General features: G+C 36.2%; 1 protein-coding gene and 2 long non-coding RNA genes across 3 annotated transcripts in view; 2 read left to right on the top strand and 1 right to left on the bottom strand.

Moving 5' to 3' along the window:
- Positions 1 to 1,412: 1,412 nt before the first annotated feature.
- Positions 1,413 to 17,446, bottom strand: part of flz (filzig) — a 46,788-nt gene continuing 30,754 nt past the window's right edge. Inside the window, exons 2-7 of the mRNA XM_066732175.1 lie at positions 6,361 to 6,460; positions 3,366 to 6,215; positions 3,106 to 3,292; positions 2,570 to 2,835; positions 2,329 to 2,483; positions 1,413 to 2,133 (exon numbers count right to left, since the gene is read on the bottom strand). Coding sequence (XP_066588272.1) covers positions 1,972 to 2,133; positions 2,329 to 2,483; positions 2,570 to 2,835; positions 3,106 to 3,292; positions 3,366 to 6,215; positions 6,361 to 6,460 — 3,720 coding nt within the window. The 3' untranslated portion in view covers positions 1,413 to 1,971. The remainder of the gene's footprint in view (positions 2,134 to 2,328; positions 2,484 to 2,569; positions 2,836 to 3,105; positions 3,293 to 3,365; positions 6,216 to 6,360; positions 6,461 to 17,446) is intronic.
- On the top strand, positions 8,455 to 8,990 carry LOC136776558 (uncharacterized). Its single transcript, XR_010823085.1, has 2 exons — positions 8,455 to 8,633; positions 8,703 to 8,990. It is a non-coding gene; the product is annotated as an uncharacterized lncRNA (long non-coding RNA).
- Positions 15,399 to 15,931, top strand: LOC136776313 (uncharacterized). The gene is made up of 2 exons (XR_010823054.1): positions 15,399 to 15,553; positions 15,619 to 15,931. It is a non-coding gene; the product is annotated as an uncharacterized lncRNA (long non-coding RNA).

Raw genomic sequence — 17,446 nt, 5'->3', positions numbered from 1 at the left:
GCTGTTCCCGCTGGGCTCCGTCTACGCACACATATTCCAACGCCCACATACACGTGCTTATGCGAACGCCCACAATTTACCTGCACAGGTACGCAATCCTATCTATTCCCATCCTCTCCCACACATATACATACACATAACGTTAATAACATCCCTAAGGATCTTCCAGATAAATTCAGTTTAGCACCCAGGAAATTTCATTATCGCAAGGCCATTTTAGCTGATAAATGCTACTCCTAATTACTCCCTCCAATAAACAGAAACTACCTTCTGACCAAAAAAACCCAGATTTCTGGATCAGCTAGACATCAAGCAAATTAAAATCTTTCTGAAACGCGTTTAGGACGCTTCAAAGATTTCAAAGGACTTGTACATTTTTTAGAGAGTATCATCATAATTTAAAATTTTAAGTGGATTCAACGTACTTTGTAATTAAAGACGTAATTGAGTGAACATTTATGTAGAAGAAGGATTTAGTACACATTTTTATATATCATTGAGGAAATGTGATGGTGAAGAAGTAAATTAAGGGAAATAATCGTGAAATTCGTGTCGTTACACACGAGAAGCTGTACAATACGAGTAGTGATTGTTTAAAGGGACAATTGAAACTATCCATCTTAAATTTGTTTCTAAAATAACACATTGGTTGACGTTTAAAAAATAAAGATATTGTTTGGAAAGAGTTAAATTGTTTAGCGATATGTTAAATGTGCAATGAAGTAACATTCAGCTACTAAAGTAAAATATATATCTTATCTCTTATGCAGGGGGAAATATATAGTTTGTAAGTAACAGCTTTTTTTTCAGAAAACAAAACGAAAAATTATTTCGTGATAAATTAACAATGCTAATCTGCTAATATGATACGATCATCCATGATGAAGTCACTGCAATTAACGTTCTGCATGAACTGAATGAAGTTTCTTAAGAATTTGATAAACTTACAAAAGACTAAAGATTTGATGCTTCTATACAAATGTGACAACGAAAATTCAATGATGCAACTATTAAATAATTTGTAAATGTAATATTAAATGTACTCTAATGTACGTTAAAGTTCCCAAATAAAGATGGTTACTACGAATCCTCCCATTTAAAACAGAATATTCATATTTTGACACGACTTTTCTAGTAGAGACAGGTATATGCATAGTGTAATTCGGCCTTTAAACTTGAATGCGCAGGCTCTCTGCGGATCCAGCTTTTACGCTTTTCCTTTTTCAACAGATCCACTCGTTCCATTTTTTTCTATAAAAGTAAAACCTTGCAATTTCGATATGGAATTTCATAGGAAACCATAATCCCACTGAAATTTAAAGTATTAAAAATTTTGAATTTCAATACATACGAATCTTGATGGATAAAAAATTTGTGAAAGGTGATAGAGAAGAAAACAAATTGTATAAAAATGAGTTTAATAAATAACAGCTAACAGCAAAATAAATAAGGCTTTTGTAATACGATATTTCCATATAAGAGTTAAAAGCATGTTAATGTACCTATATATTATAGAAATATTAATATCTCTATAAAACATATATATCATATATTTATATTATATATAAATATGTACACAGAACACAACGGATATACGAGGATCGATGACATCGGACTCTCCGTGTTTAAAATGATGATCCGTGTGTGCTGGGAAGAATATCTCGCGACGTTTTTTGCTCATTCTACAAAGGACAAAGCGCCATTTCCCGGATGTTTTAGAAATATTATCTCTCGTAGACACTAAGAAAGTATAGTATGCTTTTACCACATGTGGATATAAAAGCTTGGGTGAATAACTGAAGCGTTCCATACGGTACATAATTTAATAATGGGATGATAAAATGGCACTTTATCGTTTGAACGAGGCTTCTAAGTCGCTGGATAATAATTGTCCTATCTCAGGAGAAATAAATTAGTCTTCCTTTGTACATTTATACAGATTGGCACGGAATGGCCGAATGCCACTGGATCTCACACACCGGTGATACCGTGGAGCCAAGGCTTGAAGAAGGTGGTCCTCATGTAGACACCTGGTAAGTACGGAGCAGCACATTTGATCCCATGGGAAACGGTGCCAACCAGGAACCATCTTCCATCCGGTCGTTCCATCACCAACGGTCCACCACTGTCGCCCTGAACAAACAATTTACTTCTATCAATAATTTCCTTGCAAATGACAGTCTTCCAACGACCTTGGACTCTCAAACCGTATATTTATCTTGACGAGATCCAATTGTAGCCGGGCAAACGTCACCCCCCCCCCCCCTTTGTGCCAGAGGCTAGTTGGGGGTGGCGTATTTTACGTTGGAAGAGAAGAATTTTATTTACCTCGCACGAGTCCTTTTGACCGTTTGCATAGCCAGCGCACAGGAAGCTATCCAGGATCAACTTGGAGTGTCCTGCCGTTTGGAACATTTCTTGGCAAACGGAATTCTTTATTATCGGCACCTGCACTTCTTGCAATACGGAAGGCACGCCACCATCTGCGATAAAAATTAAATTTTTTTCTCAATTTGTCATAGAAATATTTAATAATATTGGTGATGGTAATTAGTAACAACGTTCTTACTGTATTTCAGTCTTCCCCAGCCTGTAACCGTGGCCATTCTTCCGGTAAAATCTGCTCCGTCATCTGGCATGCAAATTGGAACTATGTGGGCATCGAATTGTACCGGACTCTCCAGCTCCAAAAGGGCCAAATCGTTCTCAAAGGTGGCAGGATCGTATCCACGATTCACGATCACTCGACGCACGTTCCTCGTCACGCTCCTCTTAGACTCCAGTTCTCCAGAGATGTCAAACTCTCCGAATACTGCTACCAAGGACGCCAGGAACCTATATGGGATAACGATAATATTAGAAATCAAGAATTTCCTTCAGATCCCCAGAGGCAATGAAGGAAGAGAGTTTTTGATTAGAGAAATGCTCTGGTAAAAAATTAGAACGAAATTTGTGAACAAAGAGATATTACGCTGGAAAATGAAGAGATAAGACAATGAAGTTATATTCTCGTAGCAATAATAGTCAATTAAAGGACTGTTTTATGGTGAGCCGTAAAAACAAAGTAACGTGACGCGCCATTAGCTATAAAGATCATGTACACACCCTGGTTGACAGTGAGCGGCTGTGATGACGTATTTGTCGGTGATGAGCACACCTCCACACTTGTTTTTTGTGAACAATCCGAGCCACGTGGCTTCTCGTACCAGGACTTGCCAAGGCCACTCCCCAAAGGTAGCTCCTTTTCCACCAACGATTCTACCGGACTTCACAAGTGGTCTCACGCCACATTCTGTTTCACGAAGAAAAAATTTGTTAGATTTGATAATTGCATTAAAAAATGAAGTAATCGTAGAAAAACTCACGAGTGCGAAAATCAGGCGTAGGACTAGCTTCTTCTTCTACGGTGGGTTGTATAGTGGTACCAGGAGAAGTGGCTTCGTAGAGTACAGGGGCAGTACTTGGTGGAATTGTGGTGGTGGGCCTTTTAGTGGGCCTTTTGGAGGGCCTTGGTTTCTTGGTGGTAGCGGAAGACTGTGGTCTCTTAACGGTCACACTGGTAGGTTTGGGTCTGGTAGTTCCTCCTGGTTTCTGTGGCCTCGAGGATGGTTTCTGGGTAACGGGCCTGCTAGGTTTGCTGGTGGGCCTATTCGGTTTGGTAGTGGGCCTGCTGGGCTTGTTGGAGGGTTTGCTCGGTTTGTTAGCTGGTTTGCTCGGTTTGCTAGAGGGTTTGCTCGGTTTGCTAGCGGGCCTGCTGGGTTTTCCGGTGGGTCTTCTCGTCGTAGTCTTACTGGTCACCTGACCTGGTCTCAACGTAGTCCCAGGCTTCGTCGAGGTCCCTGGTTTCCTAGTTGGTTTCTTCCTGCTTGGTTTTCTCGTTGGCGCTGCTACTGTCGTCGTCGCGTTGTATACGACATCCTGAGGAACGACGAAATTACCGGTAAGACTCTCGTCCCCGATGAGAGTCGCCGTGGAGATGTCACCGTCGCTACTGATCTCGATGCTGGTTGGATAGTAAGTACCGTTCAAGGCCTCCACCAGAGTGGGCTTCTCTTGCTGAGAGCCAGGATCAGAGACCGTAAGATTGGGATTCCTGACTGGTGGGAAATTCACAAGATCGTTCTGTTGTGGAGACTCGTCGTCACAAGCCGGAAGTGTGGTCTTGGTGACCGTAGTTATTTCCGTGTCAACGTTAGGATTCTTGATTATGATTGTGTTGATCGGCGAAAGAGCGTCGTTTGGCCACGAAAAATTCGGCGTTGATGGCTTCGGCCGCAAGCTTGGCTTTCCGGACCATGCGGAAATCGTGGTCCAAACTGTCGGACGTTTCGTTGCTTGGTCGTTGGAGCTCGCCACTTCCGGTCCCGTTGAGGGCTTAGCGCTCGTTGGATCCTTCAGGTTTACGCTTATGTAGCTGGTGGAGACTACGTGGTTGTTATTAGTGGAAACGGTACCGGAAGTAATGACGGTACTGATGTTATGAGTTATGGTAGTGGAGACGCTGGGTTTCTTCGTGCTAACATTGCTGGGTTTGTGGACCACTGGTTTAGGGGTACTCGATAGCCTTGTAATGGCCTTTTGAGTGGTTTCGGTAGAGTACTCGGTACCAAGGGGACCAAGGACTATGACGGTGGGTGCTGGTGGATTTGTCGTTGGTCTCGCGGAGTAACTGAAACTGCTATATGGTCCATAGGTGGTCTGAGTGGATGGCCTTGAGAAGGGATTGGATGTTGAGTGGGTGGAGTGACCGTTCTCCGTTGAAACCAGCTCGTAATTGTAGAAGGTGTCTGGTTTGGAGGGTTTGTAGTAAGTGTAAGGGAAGGATTCTGTAGTTGTCGATGGCGACCTTGAAGTGGAGACTTTGTAGGCGGAAGGCTTAGAGGTCTCGTCGATGCTAACCCAACCTTGAGGAGGCGAGGGGATCTTGGGGACAGTGACTCTGTTCTCAGGACTTTGGGTTGTGTTATTCAATATCGATATGATATGATTAATAGCTATTTCCTCTTTATCCAAAATGTCATTTTTCTTATTTCCTGATGGAACGTCGTAGGTTATCGTTGGTACCCTCACTAGATCATCCTTACTCACGTGACTGGTAGCAGTCAAGGGTGTGGTATTTTCAATCGACACACTCGAGGACTTGACGGAGCCTATGGACGTTCTTTCAGTGGTCCTCTCGTTACTAAATTTATCCAATTTGTCAGCAGGCATATATTGAACTGGTGCTGTAATTGGAGGAGTCTCTACTTCCGGCAGCTTATCGAATGTCGTTGGTTTCTCCGGTTTGGACTGATCGGGGAACTTGACCCATTGATCTGGTTCCACAGTCGTGGTCTTCCTTCTCTCGACAGCCACTGTCGTTTTCTTCTTAGAGTCCATGAAACCGGAAGTGACCTTCTTCGTGGGAGCCGGAGTTCCGTTTGCTTGAAAGAATTCGTCGGTTCCATGAGTCTCGTCCAGCTGGGTACCATTCTCGTTGAGAAGAATCGTGTCTGCCGAAGAATGATTGTTGACTGTTATTCCATGGGAGAAGAGAGCTGGCAGCTGATCGACGGGATCGGCTATCTGCAGAATCTGATCGGGCCTTAGAAGAGTCGTGACCGAGTCATGGTGATTCTGTTCCTTGTGGTTAGTCTGCTGAGACAGGAGGTTCGGTAGCTGAAGGTTATCCAGGATTTCCTGCTGACCCAGCAAAGTCGAGAAATCCTGCTCGAAATGAGAGAGGTCAAGCTGCTGCACTTGAGGCTTTTCCGCGTTTTCTATCGTGTCGCTCATCGAAGAAGATAATCCTGAAGAGGACCCTGAAGAAGACCCTGAAGAAGGCATCAAGGTCGATATCTTCGTGTAGGAGGTATCTGAATTGTCAGAACTGGTTTCTCCAACCTTGTTCTTCAAGGAATTATCGGCCTGCGTTCCCACAGGCGTGCCATCTGCGTTTAGTAGGATCGGGACTTCAGGCACGTGGTCTATCTCGTGAACATGAAGAAGCTCGTCGATGCTCAGCTGAGTGGAATCATCCTGGCCGTGCTTACTGGGTAATTGACAACACGCTCCGAACAGGAACCCATCCATGCATGCACCGACCACTTCTCCGTTACGCCTGCTGCACTCGTAATTGAACATGCAGATCGCCGGCTCGTTGGACTTTATTCTCGATGGTAACGTTGGCTGACACGCTTTTGGCACTATCCTGTACCCACCGAACAATTTTCTCCCTGGAACAATTTTATCTCACTTATAACTCATCCACGCCTTCAACATCTTTTCCCAACAAGCATTCGCTTCGTAAATCGACGTGCTTTCCATTTTCACTGACGAAACCCACGTCTTATATTTTATTATAAATTTAAAAATACTGACCTTCGCTTTGACCTTGACCTCCTGACGTTTGCGGTAGAGAAAGACCATGTTTCAGCCCAATTAAAAGGATCAGTAGACCAATGAATTTGTCAGGAGCCATCTGCGAATGAAACAAAATTATGTAGTAAGGAGGAAACGAGTGATGGATTAAGTTGATAGATATGCTATTTATTATACTGGGGTGTAAGGAATCCTTTAAGTGCAAAGGTATAGCAAGGATATCAAGTGGAAGCGACAGTTACAAAAAAGCATAAAGAGTATAAATAAAAACAGAAAAGGTCATCTGCCACTCCAATGGTTCCGTAATAATAAAATATGTAAAGCGCAGAAAAAGAAACTACGAAACGCTTGCAGCTACCTAACGTTATGCACAATCTTCAGAGAGATTAAGATTAAACTAAAATTATAGTTATAATATAAAGTACCGCAAAAGATTAGAGAGTACATTTTTAGAGCAGGTACAAAAATTTCGTTTTCGTAGCACTGCTTTCTATGAAAGATGTAGGCATATATTTGAGGCTCCTTTTCGTTTGAACCAAACTAATCCTATAAGAGGCAAGAAAGTTCTGAATAATAATATATTGATATATACCAGAGAGTGGAGAGCTCCGTAATACAAAAATCTGAGGTGTAGGAATAACTAGGTCGAATTCATTTTGCCTCCACCTTCGTTTCCAGTACGCGAGTTGACAGGCTGAATCTTTTTCTTACTCTCCTTTTATTATTCTTTTATTTTATTTAGCGCCACCTCCCATACAAGTCTCGCGTAAAAGTTATTTATGAAAGCAACGAGTCCAAGCTTAATGCTAGTCTAGTGTTATATAAATAAAAGAAATAATTAAAACATAACTCTATTTTCCTTTATGTCATCAAACATTTATTTCATGTAAATAATTAACATATTTTATAAGAAATAAATAGATACGCATTTTTGTTAAAAATAGTGTAATTATTTTAGTTTGAAGCAGGTACTTATTTTTTGTATTAAGAGTATTGAAGCAGTAGTTTTTTTTTTTATAAAAATATGATTTTTAAATGGCAATACTTTTAGGACAGTGTATATAGATTATGAGATCGATATCTTATCCGATCTTCCGATCTGGAGCCAGTTACGAGAATTCCGGTTATCTTATTTCCAACGTGACATTCCAATATTCCTTTATACATCTCTTAGGAGCTATGAAATATCTGTAATTATCTTTGCCAAAAATATATTCTATAAGAAACAAAAATGATTAGAATTAAGAAAAGATATTTAACTGTTTAGAATTTAGAATGTATAGTAAAAATAGAAGATTACGAATATATATATATATATACATAGAATAAAGTATAGGATCCTTCTTTTCCTTTGACTATTAGTTGCTTCGCCGAGCTTATTAGTTACCGTAATTACTATACAGATGTTTAAATAACACATATATTTATATATTGCAATGTTATAGAGACAGTTCTTCTGGTCCCCTAATACGTATACCCGCACGTGTAAACAGATTAGTTGAGTCATGCAGTGATATAATTTTTATTGCTATAATAATGCACGTGTAGAAAATAGAAGGGATATGTAGATACCAACATTTATTTTAGCATCCAAAAGTATTTGATACCCTTCAAATTAATCAGATTTTTTAAGCAAGATTTAGCCAACTCAAATTTATATAGTTTCACCAATGCAAAAACGATTTAAAAGAATGTCTGCATTGTGGCGTATAGCTGCAAAAGTGGCAAAGCAATTTCAAAAAAATAATTTTTTACTAAAAATAACTTTTCTCTACCTGTACATATACTACTTTGTAAACCCAGCACGTCCTATGTTTGTCCTTTAAAAGTAACTATATTTTTATTCCGGATTAGTATTTTTTTTAGATTGGATTTTGATGTTCTGTATAAGAAAAAGCAATCAAAATAATTTTGAGGAAAAATGGATTTTATCACATTTCTGTAGTTTATTACTCAATATTATTTAAAAAATATCTCTTAATTTAACTGAGTCTAACATTTATTTTTGCAATAAAACTTGAATATTTCAATATAAAGATTAGACTTTCTATGAGATTATAATTGTATTTATGTACAGTACTAGTATATTAATGTTTGAAAATTCAATCTATTAGTTACTGTTCGATGAAAACTACACCATGAAGTTGTACTTATTAGCTATTCTCTTGGTTTGGTCTGGAGTTATCATTAATTGTGTGTTATCATCAGCAGTTTCAGATGAAGATAAAGCTAAAGCAGAGAAGAAATTCGAAAAGTGTGCGGACGAAGCACTTGTAAGTTGAAGATCGTTATAAATATTAAAATATCTTAATTCAGTTTTAACCAAATTTCCTTTTTTGTAGAGGAGGCATGGATACTTATTCTCTACCATTTATGCCACTGTGCATAGCAAGTGTATATACCAATATAAACAAGATATTGGAGAAGAACTAGATTTCTGGGACAAGCTTCGATTAGTTGGATGATGTATCGCTTCTTTAATTGATGCTGCACAAAGGAATGTTTAAAAAATATATAAATTATATTTAAATTAAAAATATATTGTTCCAATATTTTCACTTGGAAACACAAATATGTAGTATCTATTATTACCAAATAAAGTAGTTACAGTATTTTTAACTAATTAATAATTATTTTTTTCTCATGAAATTAATTAATAATTTTTATCAAATAAGTTTATGACAAAATTAATGGAAAACAGATATCCGTGTTAATCATATCTTTTTTCATTCACTATAATACATAACCATCACTGAGCCTAAAGCCATTATTTGCACGAATGATTTTTGCATGAGACTCGAATGTGTGCGACGAAAAATAAAAGAAAATGACGCTAGGAGAGAAAGAAAAAATATGGAGCTGGTTTCGAAGGATCAAAGGATCCGTAACGTCGTTGGAGAGAATATATAAAGCAGGTAGTTGGCATAATGCGATACTAAATGACTCTAGTGAGAAGCGCGTATAAATAATCTTGATTTCAGATCTGCTAACCACATCGAGGATATATATTTATTGCTAACGGTAACGCCGCGGGGATGGAGTTGTTGGCACGCGTTGCGGAAACTGGAAATCTCGAGAGACGAGTTTTCTGGTCCAAATGAACTTTCCTATGGGAAAGAGTGACACTTTTTTCTTAGACTTTACCTATGGCAATTTCCCAAATGTTTTTTTTTTAACAATTATCAAGTCACGTTACAATTTGAAAAACTTATTAAGAAACCATTTGATAACGATTTTCCAATAGCAAGAGATAAAAAAGAATATTTTCTAATAAGGCTGTAATTAAAACAATTATTTACAAAATTAAAAAAAAAGTTTTCAAAGAACTTGTTTGTCAAAGAAATTAAAATCCCAATATTTTTCGGTATAAAAAATTAAAGTTCTTTCCTATAAATATATATATATATATATATACGACAAAGTTCGAAGGAAGCATTGTAATTTAGTGCATCAAATTCGATCGTGCTTCGACTGTCAATCGTCTTACTGTAATTTGCTTCGATTACGATTGACCCGATTGGCGACATAAAAAAAATTCCACGCGAGTCCTCGGCGACCGAGCGAACCGGAGTGTGTCTCGCTAACAAAAGGAAGAAAACATTCGAGGCTTTTTCTTGGAATGAGAAAAAAGCGGTGAAAGGAGATGAATAAATATCAGCTGAAAAGTATTACGGATTCTCTCCTGAGAGTAAAAAAAAAATCATTCGTAAACAAAGTAAAGCAAACAGCTATATAGAAATGTAGAAAGAGAGGGGCTGAACAAATAACGCGTACGTATCTTGATTTTCATTCCGGATAATAATCAGCTCTTGCTTTTGCTCGAATAATGATAATTCGTGACATAAATTATTAACCAGTATTTTCATTTCCCAGAGACAGGTATGGAATGAAAAAAATAAAATGAAAAAAGGAGATATTATTTAACGTGGAGAATGCAGCTCGCGCGGTGCTTCGATATCATTCGTGTAGATAACGGTCCATTGTTGCTCTTGCCAAAAAATGATAATATTCGCGGTATAAATTATTATCGAACGTTTTCATTTCCGAGGTTAATGGGTCACGGGAGGAGGAACGATGTATCGGGCTCGCGACGCGCGGTCTCGTGTTTCTGCGTGATCTCGCGGTGTATATAGTGCGCTCGGTCGGTAAAGTAGATCGCGTCTATAGAAATTGCGCGGGAAAAACGAGGAATGGAAGGAAAAATATATATCAAAGAGTTTGCAGTCGAGACGGCGTGGCTATTCGCCATGACCACGACGAATCCCATATTTGCTCGCGGCGGAACCATGCAACGACTTTCAGCAAACGATTAACAAATTTGCATTGTAAATCCTCGACGCGTTCCTCGACTTAACCTCCAATCGGTCATTTTCTCCATGTGCTTCTAATGGCGCGGGCTCCTCGGTAATTGTTTCAAAATACTAAGTCGATGTTAACATTGTAAACAGCAGAAATTGCGTTGTAAAATTGACTCATGAAATTCAGATGAGACGGTAGACTCTATATACGATAGGCAGGATATAACGTTATGGTTTGAGGATAATATTTTATGGCGATTTAATGAACAAATTGCAAGCTTTGAGCGAAATTTAATCACAGAGCTGCGGTCTTAACCTTGCCCGTGAACGTTTTTGAACTTCCGTTATATCCGCTGTAATTTAAATATAATCTGGGGGTGGTCCCGTAATTATATATCTGCGATCTTGCAACCCCTTGGACTCGCGAATAAACGAAGGTTAGGAATTTTGTTAATCAAATTGCAAGAGAGGTATTAGCATAATAATAACAATCGAATGGAAATAAGGATGACCGGAGGAGAAAAAGTAGCAGGACGCGATGTATACTATAAAAGTTGCAAAATGATAATCCAGGAGTCGGTGATACAGAGTGAGTGGGAGTTGGATATGGAGGGGGGATAGTGAGAGGAAAATAAAAATGTAGGATGGAGAGCCCGAAGGCGAGGAAGCTAACGGAAGTTCACGAGCAATCGCGGGCAAGGTTAGCCGAGGTCCATGATTAACTTTTAGTTAGTAGTAAAGAGGTACCGTATGCCATATATAACAACCCCCTTAAATTCAATAATAGAAAAAATACAGTTATCGAACAATAAAAAAATGGGGGACAAATATAACAGTGAACAGGAATTGATATAAATATAAAGAAGAAAATAAAAACATCGATAAGATCGTAAGTCGAAGTTGGCATCGGAGCCGATCGTGAGAGAAAAATAAAATTGTAGGATAGCCCGAAGGCGAGGAAGCTAACGGAAGTTCACGAGCGATCACGGACAAGGTTATCCGAGGTCCATGATTAGCTTTTAGTTAATTACATGATCGAAAGGTATGGTACCGTAAGTGAAAATACGCCAAATTGCAACTTCTTCGAGCACTAAATAGAAAAAATAAAGATTATATTGAATAATAAAAGAATCCACGACTACGTGCAGTGGATTTATATGAGAGGAAAAGATTGGCAAGATCGTAATTGGAGTTGGAGCTGAAATTGGAACTGATCGTGAAAGGAGAATAAAAATGAGGAATATAACTCGAAGGTGAGGAAGCTAACGGAAAATGACGAGGGATCACGGGCCAGGTTAACCGAGGGCCAGGTTAACCGAGGGCCATGATTGCGTTTTAGTGACTTATATATATATATATATATATAGCAGACAAGTGTATGGGAGAAAAGAGCCCCCCCCCCCCCCCCTCCATCCAAAGGTTTTCACGATGACTCGAGGAGGACCGAGGACCGAGGAGGAGGCCAGTCGGAAGAGAAGAACCGCGTGCCACGCGCGCACACGCACGTGCTATCCTCTACCTGTGTATGCGCGTGCTGCTCGAGTCCCGTTACCCCGGACGGAGCACCGGAGGAACATCGCGGGACACCCAACTTCCTCATCCACCACTTTTCATTCCTTTTATTACCATTGCCCCCGTCCTAGCAAAAACTAACATCCTACCCATCTTATCTTCCACGAAATTAACTCCCACTACGTCTATTCCCATAAACTTCTTTAAATTAATAACCAACTTCTTAGGATTTTCCTCATATTTCTTCAAAACAATTTAATTCTTAACGTGTTTTATACAGGAAAGTTTAATATGATTTTTTGTGTTTGATAAAGTAATTTTTATTTTCTCAAAGTTTATTTCTTAACTGAATTTTTCTATTTTTGAATTTTTTATGAAATTTCATTAGGTTTATTTTTGAATATCTAACTCTTCTGATTGATTATAGAGAAAAAGAGAGAGGTCCTCCCACACTCCATTAAATTAAATTATAACTTTATGCAGGAGTACTTGAAAAAATTATACAAGTTAACTTTTATGTAATTTTGTTGAAATTCAATCATTATTAGTTTTAAAGGAGAAATTAATTAAGCTAACGATTAGTAAGAGTCCGTATATTTTACAAGATAATTTTACAGACTTTTTGCATTTATATTTTTATCCAGTGTTCCGCTTTTTATTTATGAAATATATGAATGGCATACTAGGAGATTCGCTATATATTAATTGTACGATTGTGCCGCTCTAATTTTTTACTCGGACCGTTAATGCGATAATTAACATCCGGAGAATAATCACTGATTAATCAGTAGGCTGTAGCCCAGTTTAACCCGGACATTTCCAACTACTATTCTTCATCGACCTAGACTTTTGTACGAAATACCAACAAACAGCAAGGTCAAATTGATGCTCGAGAACCTGAGCAATGCATTGACGAGAAATTGCTGAAGAAAGTTGGACTAAAGATAATGTTATCAAATATTTATGTGCTTGAAGGATCACTGTCTTGTTAAACGATTCTCAAACGTTCGTCATTCGAATAAAATATGTTTAATTTAACCCTTTGCACTCGCGACAGATGACTCGATCTTAGTCACCGTCTAACGGGGGGTAAATAATTGTCTCGAGTGCAAAAGGTTAATCAATATTCACACTATTTTCATATATCATATATTTATTTATATAGTATCAAATGATTCCTTGATTTGATTAATATTTTCCTTCCTACATTATAAATCACTCCATCTTAATATATAATTTTTGTTTCCAATGTTACGTATTATTAAAAGGCGTGGATATGTGTAAATTTTCCTTTATCATGCCAATCAATAGTGTATATTTTACAAATTTAAGATTACCCTGAGACTATACTTAGAAAACATTCGACAAACCCATAAGTTTGTAACGCCAAACAGTCTCTGATACAATTGCTTAAATTGTTAAAAAAACATATTTCAACATTATTAGAAGTAAAATTTATTTTTGCAATAAAATTTAAATATTTCTATCGAAAGATAAGACATTTTATAATGAGGTATAAAAACGGCTGAAAATTCTACAGATTAGTCACTGTTCGATTGAAAGTACATCATGAAGCTGCATTTATTAACAGTTCTTCTGGTATTGTTTGTAATGATGTTTAATCATGTCTTATCAACGATAGTAGCAACAGAGGCACAAAGGGAACGCTGGCGTCAGAAAGCTGCAAGAACACGTACTTTGTGTAGAAAGAAGGTAAATGGTCTATGTAAATATTAATATATTTTTATTTAGTTAAAATATATTTGCTTTTTTATAGCATCATCTGGAAGATAATAAACCATTGCCTTTGGATATGTTTTACCAGTGCATGCTCGAATTTTCACCAAAGGCAGGGTGAAATAAATTGAACTAGGATTGGTTATAGGTAAACAGTCTAATCGTACTGCTGTATAATTTGTACTATGAATAACAGAGACTAAAATGAAATAAATATTATTTCACTTACAAACAGCTATTGTTTTAGTATTCCTAATTAAAAACAAGATTATATCTATATTAAAAAATAAATAAATTAATACATAGTACACATTTTTCTGCTTCTTTCGAATAGTGTTGAATGGAATCACTGAAATATATTTGTCTGTAATATAAGCTACTACACTCCTTTCGCCATATTTACCTTCATGGTTTACTTCAACAAATTATGTTTCATTTCGTAATACAATAATTTTGCATAATGCTGCTGATTTTAATCATTTTTATATAGTATTATTTAGGTATACGAAAATTAATTATAAATTTAAATTCAAATAAATTTAAATTTGTTTAATAAAGAGATTTTATCCACATATTACCCTGTCTTTCATGGTAAACCTTGCAAATTTTTGTTGTTCGTATTACTGTTTCTAAAGAGCAGAATCTGAATAGTACTATCTTTACCTCGGTAAACTTCATTTTATTACTGTATTTTTATTTGTCTTATTTAACGCAAGCTAATAAAAATTTGCTCTTTATGTTCTTAAAGCACGAATCGTAATAAACAACAATCAAATCCATATGACAAACTACGACAAACTCAGTAAAAATGTATTTCACCCTCCCTCTCCTTCTTTAAAAATTAAGGGAAATATTAAACATGGAAGATAGAAAATATTAGTTAAATTTTTAATGGACCAAATAGTTGAGTAGATTGAACAAATAAAATCTGAATTTTTGTTAGTTTTACCTAATCAGAACAATACTAGGTCTCCAATTCTAATTTAAGCTGAAATTGAGATAAATGCAATTAACGAATAATATTGTTTGGACCTAAAATTATAAGTCATTCGTGACATATTTTTTTATAAAAAATAGTACCTAATTTTCAATTCATTTTATACATATTTGCAATTATAATTTAGTTCCAAATAAGAATTAATTTTTGAGTAATAAGGTGCGTTATGCATGGACGTGGTAAATCACAGGATCTGTCTATTTATAAAATTGTTGTTATCAGTGAATGCATCGGTAACATCATAGAGGGATAAAGATTATCCTATGTCTTGACGTTCGAAGTTATACATTTGCCTACCTTCGAAATGATCTGATTCCTTAAAAGATACACGATAAACCCTCATTTTTATCGCACAGACCGATTACGGAATTTTTTTTAGTTTTAATATATATGCTTACGTAACTCTTGGGGTAAAATTTATTTTTGCGATAAAATTTGATTATTTCTAACAAAAGATAAGGCATTTGCTACGGAAGTATAAAAGCGGCTAAAAATTCAACAAAAGTAGTCACTGTTCAATTGCACCGACATCATGAAGCTGTACTTATTAGCTGTTCTTTTGCTTTGGTCTGGAATAGCGATTAACCACGTGTTATCAATGCCTGCACCAGGAAAGGCCGATGCAGACTTGGAAACTTGTGTGCAGGATGTAAATAATCCTTTAAAATGTTAGCACATTTGTATCTCGTTCTAATGGCATTTGCCTTTTTGCAGATGGTTGAGAAATTGCCTCCTGACTCTACCGAGTATGAGACCATATATGATAAATGTCTAGAAACATACCGCGTAAGCTCAAAGTAAAATATATCATAATTAGGTTAAATCAATCCATAAGATCTGATAATGACTGTAATCTGCACTGCAGAAAAGGATCTAAAATGTAATAAATATTATATATATATATATATATATATATATATATATTTAAGTGAAAAAAAAAGATTGTTTCAATACCTCCAATTCAAAACAAAAATGTATTTTTTGCAAAATAAATCAACCGATTCATAATAAAATTGGTTAAATTTTTCTAACAGTGTCAAATGGAATCTTCGAAATATATTTGTCGGTAAAGTAAACTACTGCATTAATCTTACAGTATCCACCCTCGCAAAGTAGTTGAACCGTCTGTAGAGGAGACCGGGGTAAAACGGTACCCTTAAGGATAAAGGCTTATATTTAGGTTATTATTTTTAAAAAATTGAAAATAAAACGACTTTGATTTAATATAAACCTTATTTAAAGTGGTGACACAAAATTAAATAATTATTTTTATTTTTGATCAATCAAATCTTTTTTATAATTTGAAAAAAAAACATAACAATTTACGGTTTTACCCCGACCCATGGGTAAAATAGGGTACTCCACGGATTCAAATTGGATACAAAAAATTGATACAGACTTAGCATGTATTACATGAGAAATTATATAAATCTTCAATTTTCTAGTCAGTTCATCCTTCATAAGGCCATTTTACATTTTTTATGCATTGTACCCATCCTTCTTGTAATTTTGTTAATGCGCATATTTCTTTAAAATAAATACATTTATTAGGGGAAACCCAGGTAAAATAGGGTACCAGGGTAAAACAAGAACCCATTAATATAACAAAAATTATATTCCTGATTCAGTCATTAATGAAGGTATGAGGTCCGATTTTACCCCGTACGGTTTTCCCCTTAACCATACAAAGTGTATTTAAATATTATACAGACATATATCGTATGTAAATTAAAAATACGACTAACGAAATTATAGTTAAAAATATTACAAATTAAGTGACTTAAGTGAAAATTTACTCTATTAGTCCAGATTTTGTACTGAACACTTCGAAATTATCGAAAACTTTTAAGAATTATGTGCAGAGATGAAAAATAAAGCGTTTGGAAAGTAATCAAGCGCCAATGTTTACAAATTTTTGCTGATAAATATCTTTAAGTGGCACCATTACATACCTTCATTAATGATTGAATCAGAAATGTAGTTTATGTTATATTAATGGGTCCTTGTTTTACCCCGGTACCCTATTTTACCCGGGTCTCCCCTATATGTTTCGTTTGGTAAAACATTTTTTTTACCACCAATATTAATCAATCTAATTGTGTTCTTTAGTTATTTGCTAATAATTCATTTTCAGCTTGTATAAAATTTATAATTTCTCTAATAATGAAATTATCTACAGGATATCTCGTGTCTTGTATTATGTATGTAAATTTAGTAGAAATATTTTCTTATTCGTGTTGCTGTTACTAGAGGGCATACTTTGAATGATTTTATCTTCATTTCGGTAGAACCAAATTTATTGCTGTATATTTATATGTTCTTTGTTTAGTCTCTATTCAATAAAATTGTTGTGCTTTAATTTATTATGGCGCTAATTATAATGAATAATAATGCAATTTCTTTGATAAAGTTTGATTAATATCTGTAAATGAATCTCATAATTTCCATCTCATTCTGCAAAAATTAATGGCATCAACAAAAAAAAAAAAAAAAAAATAAGGAAGTTGGTCTAATTTAGGATGGTCCGAAGAGATCGACTTTA

The sequence above is a fragment of the Prorops nasuta genome, unplaced genomic scaffold (genome assembly GCF_024137725.1).
Source record: "Prorops nasuta isolate Cenicafe-Biocafe unplaced genomic scaffold, Cenicafe_Pnas_1.2 PNAS00009, whole genome shotgun sequence".
Lineage (NCBI taxonomy): Eukaryota > Metazoa > Arthropoda > Insecta > Hymenoptera > Bethylidae > Prorops > Prorops nasuta.
The sequence above is the reverse complement of the archived record's forward strand: the minus strand, read 5'-3'. Positions and strand labels throughout refer to the sequence as shown.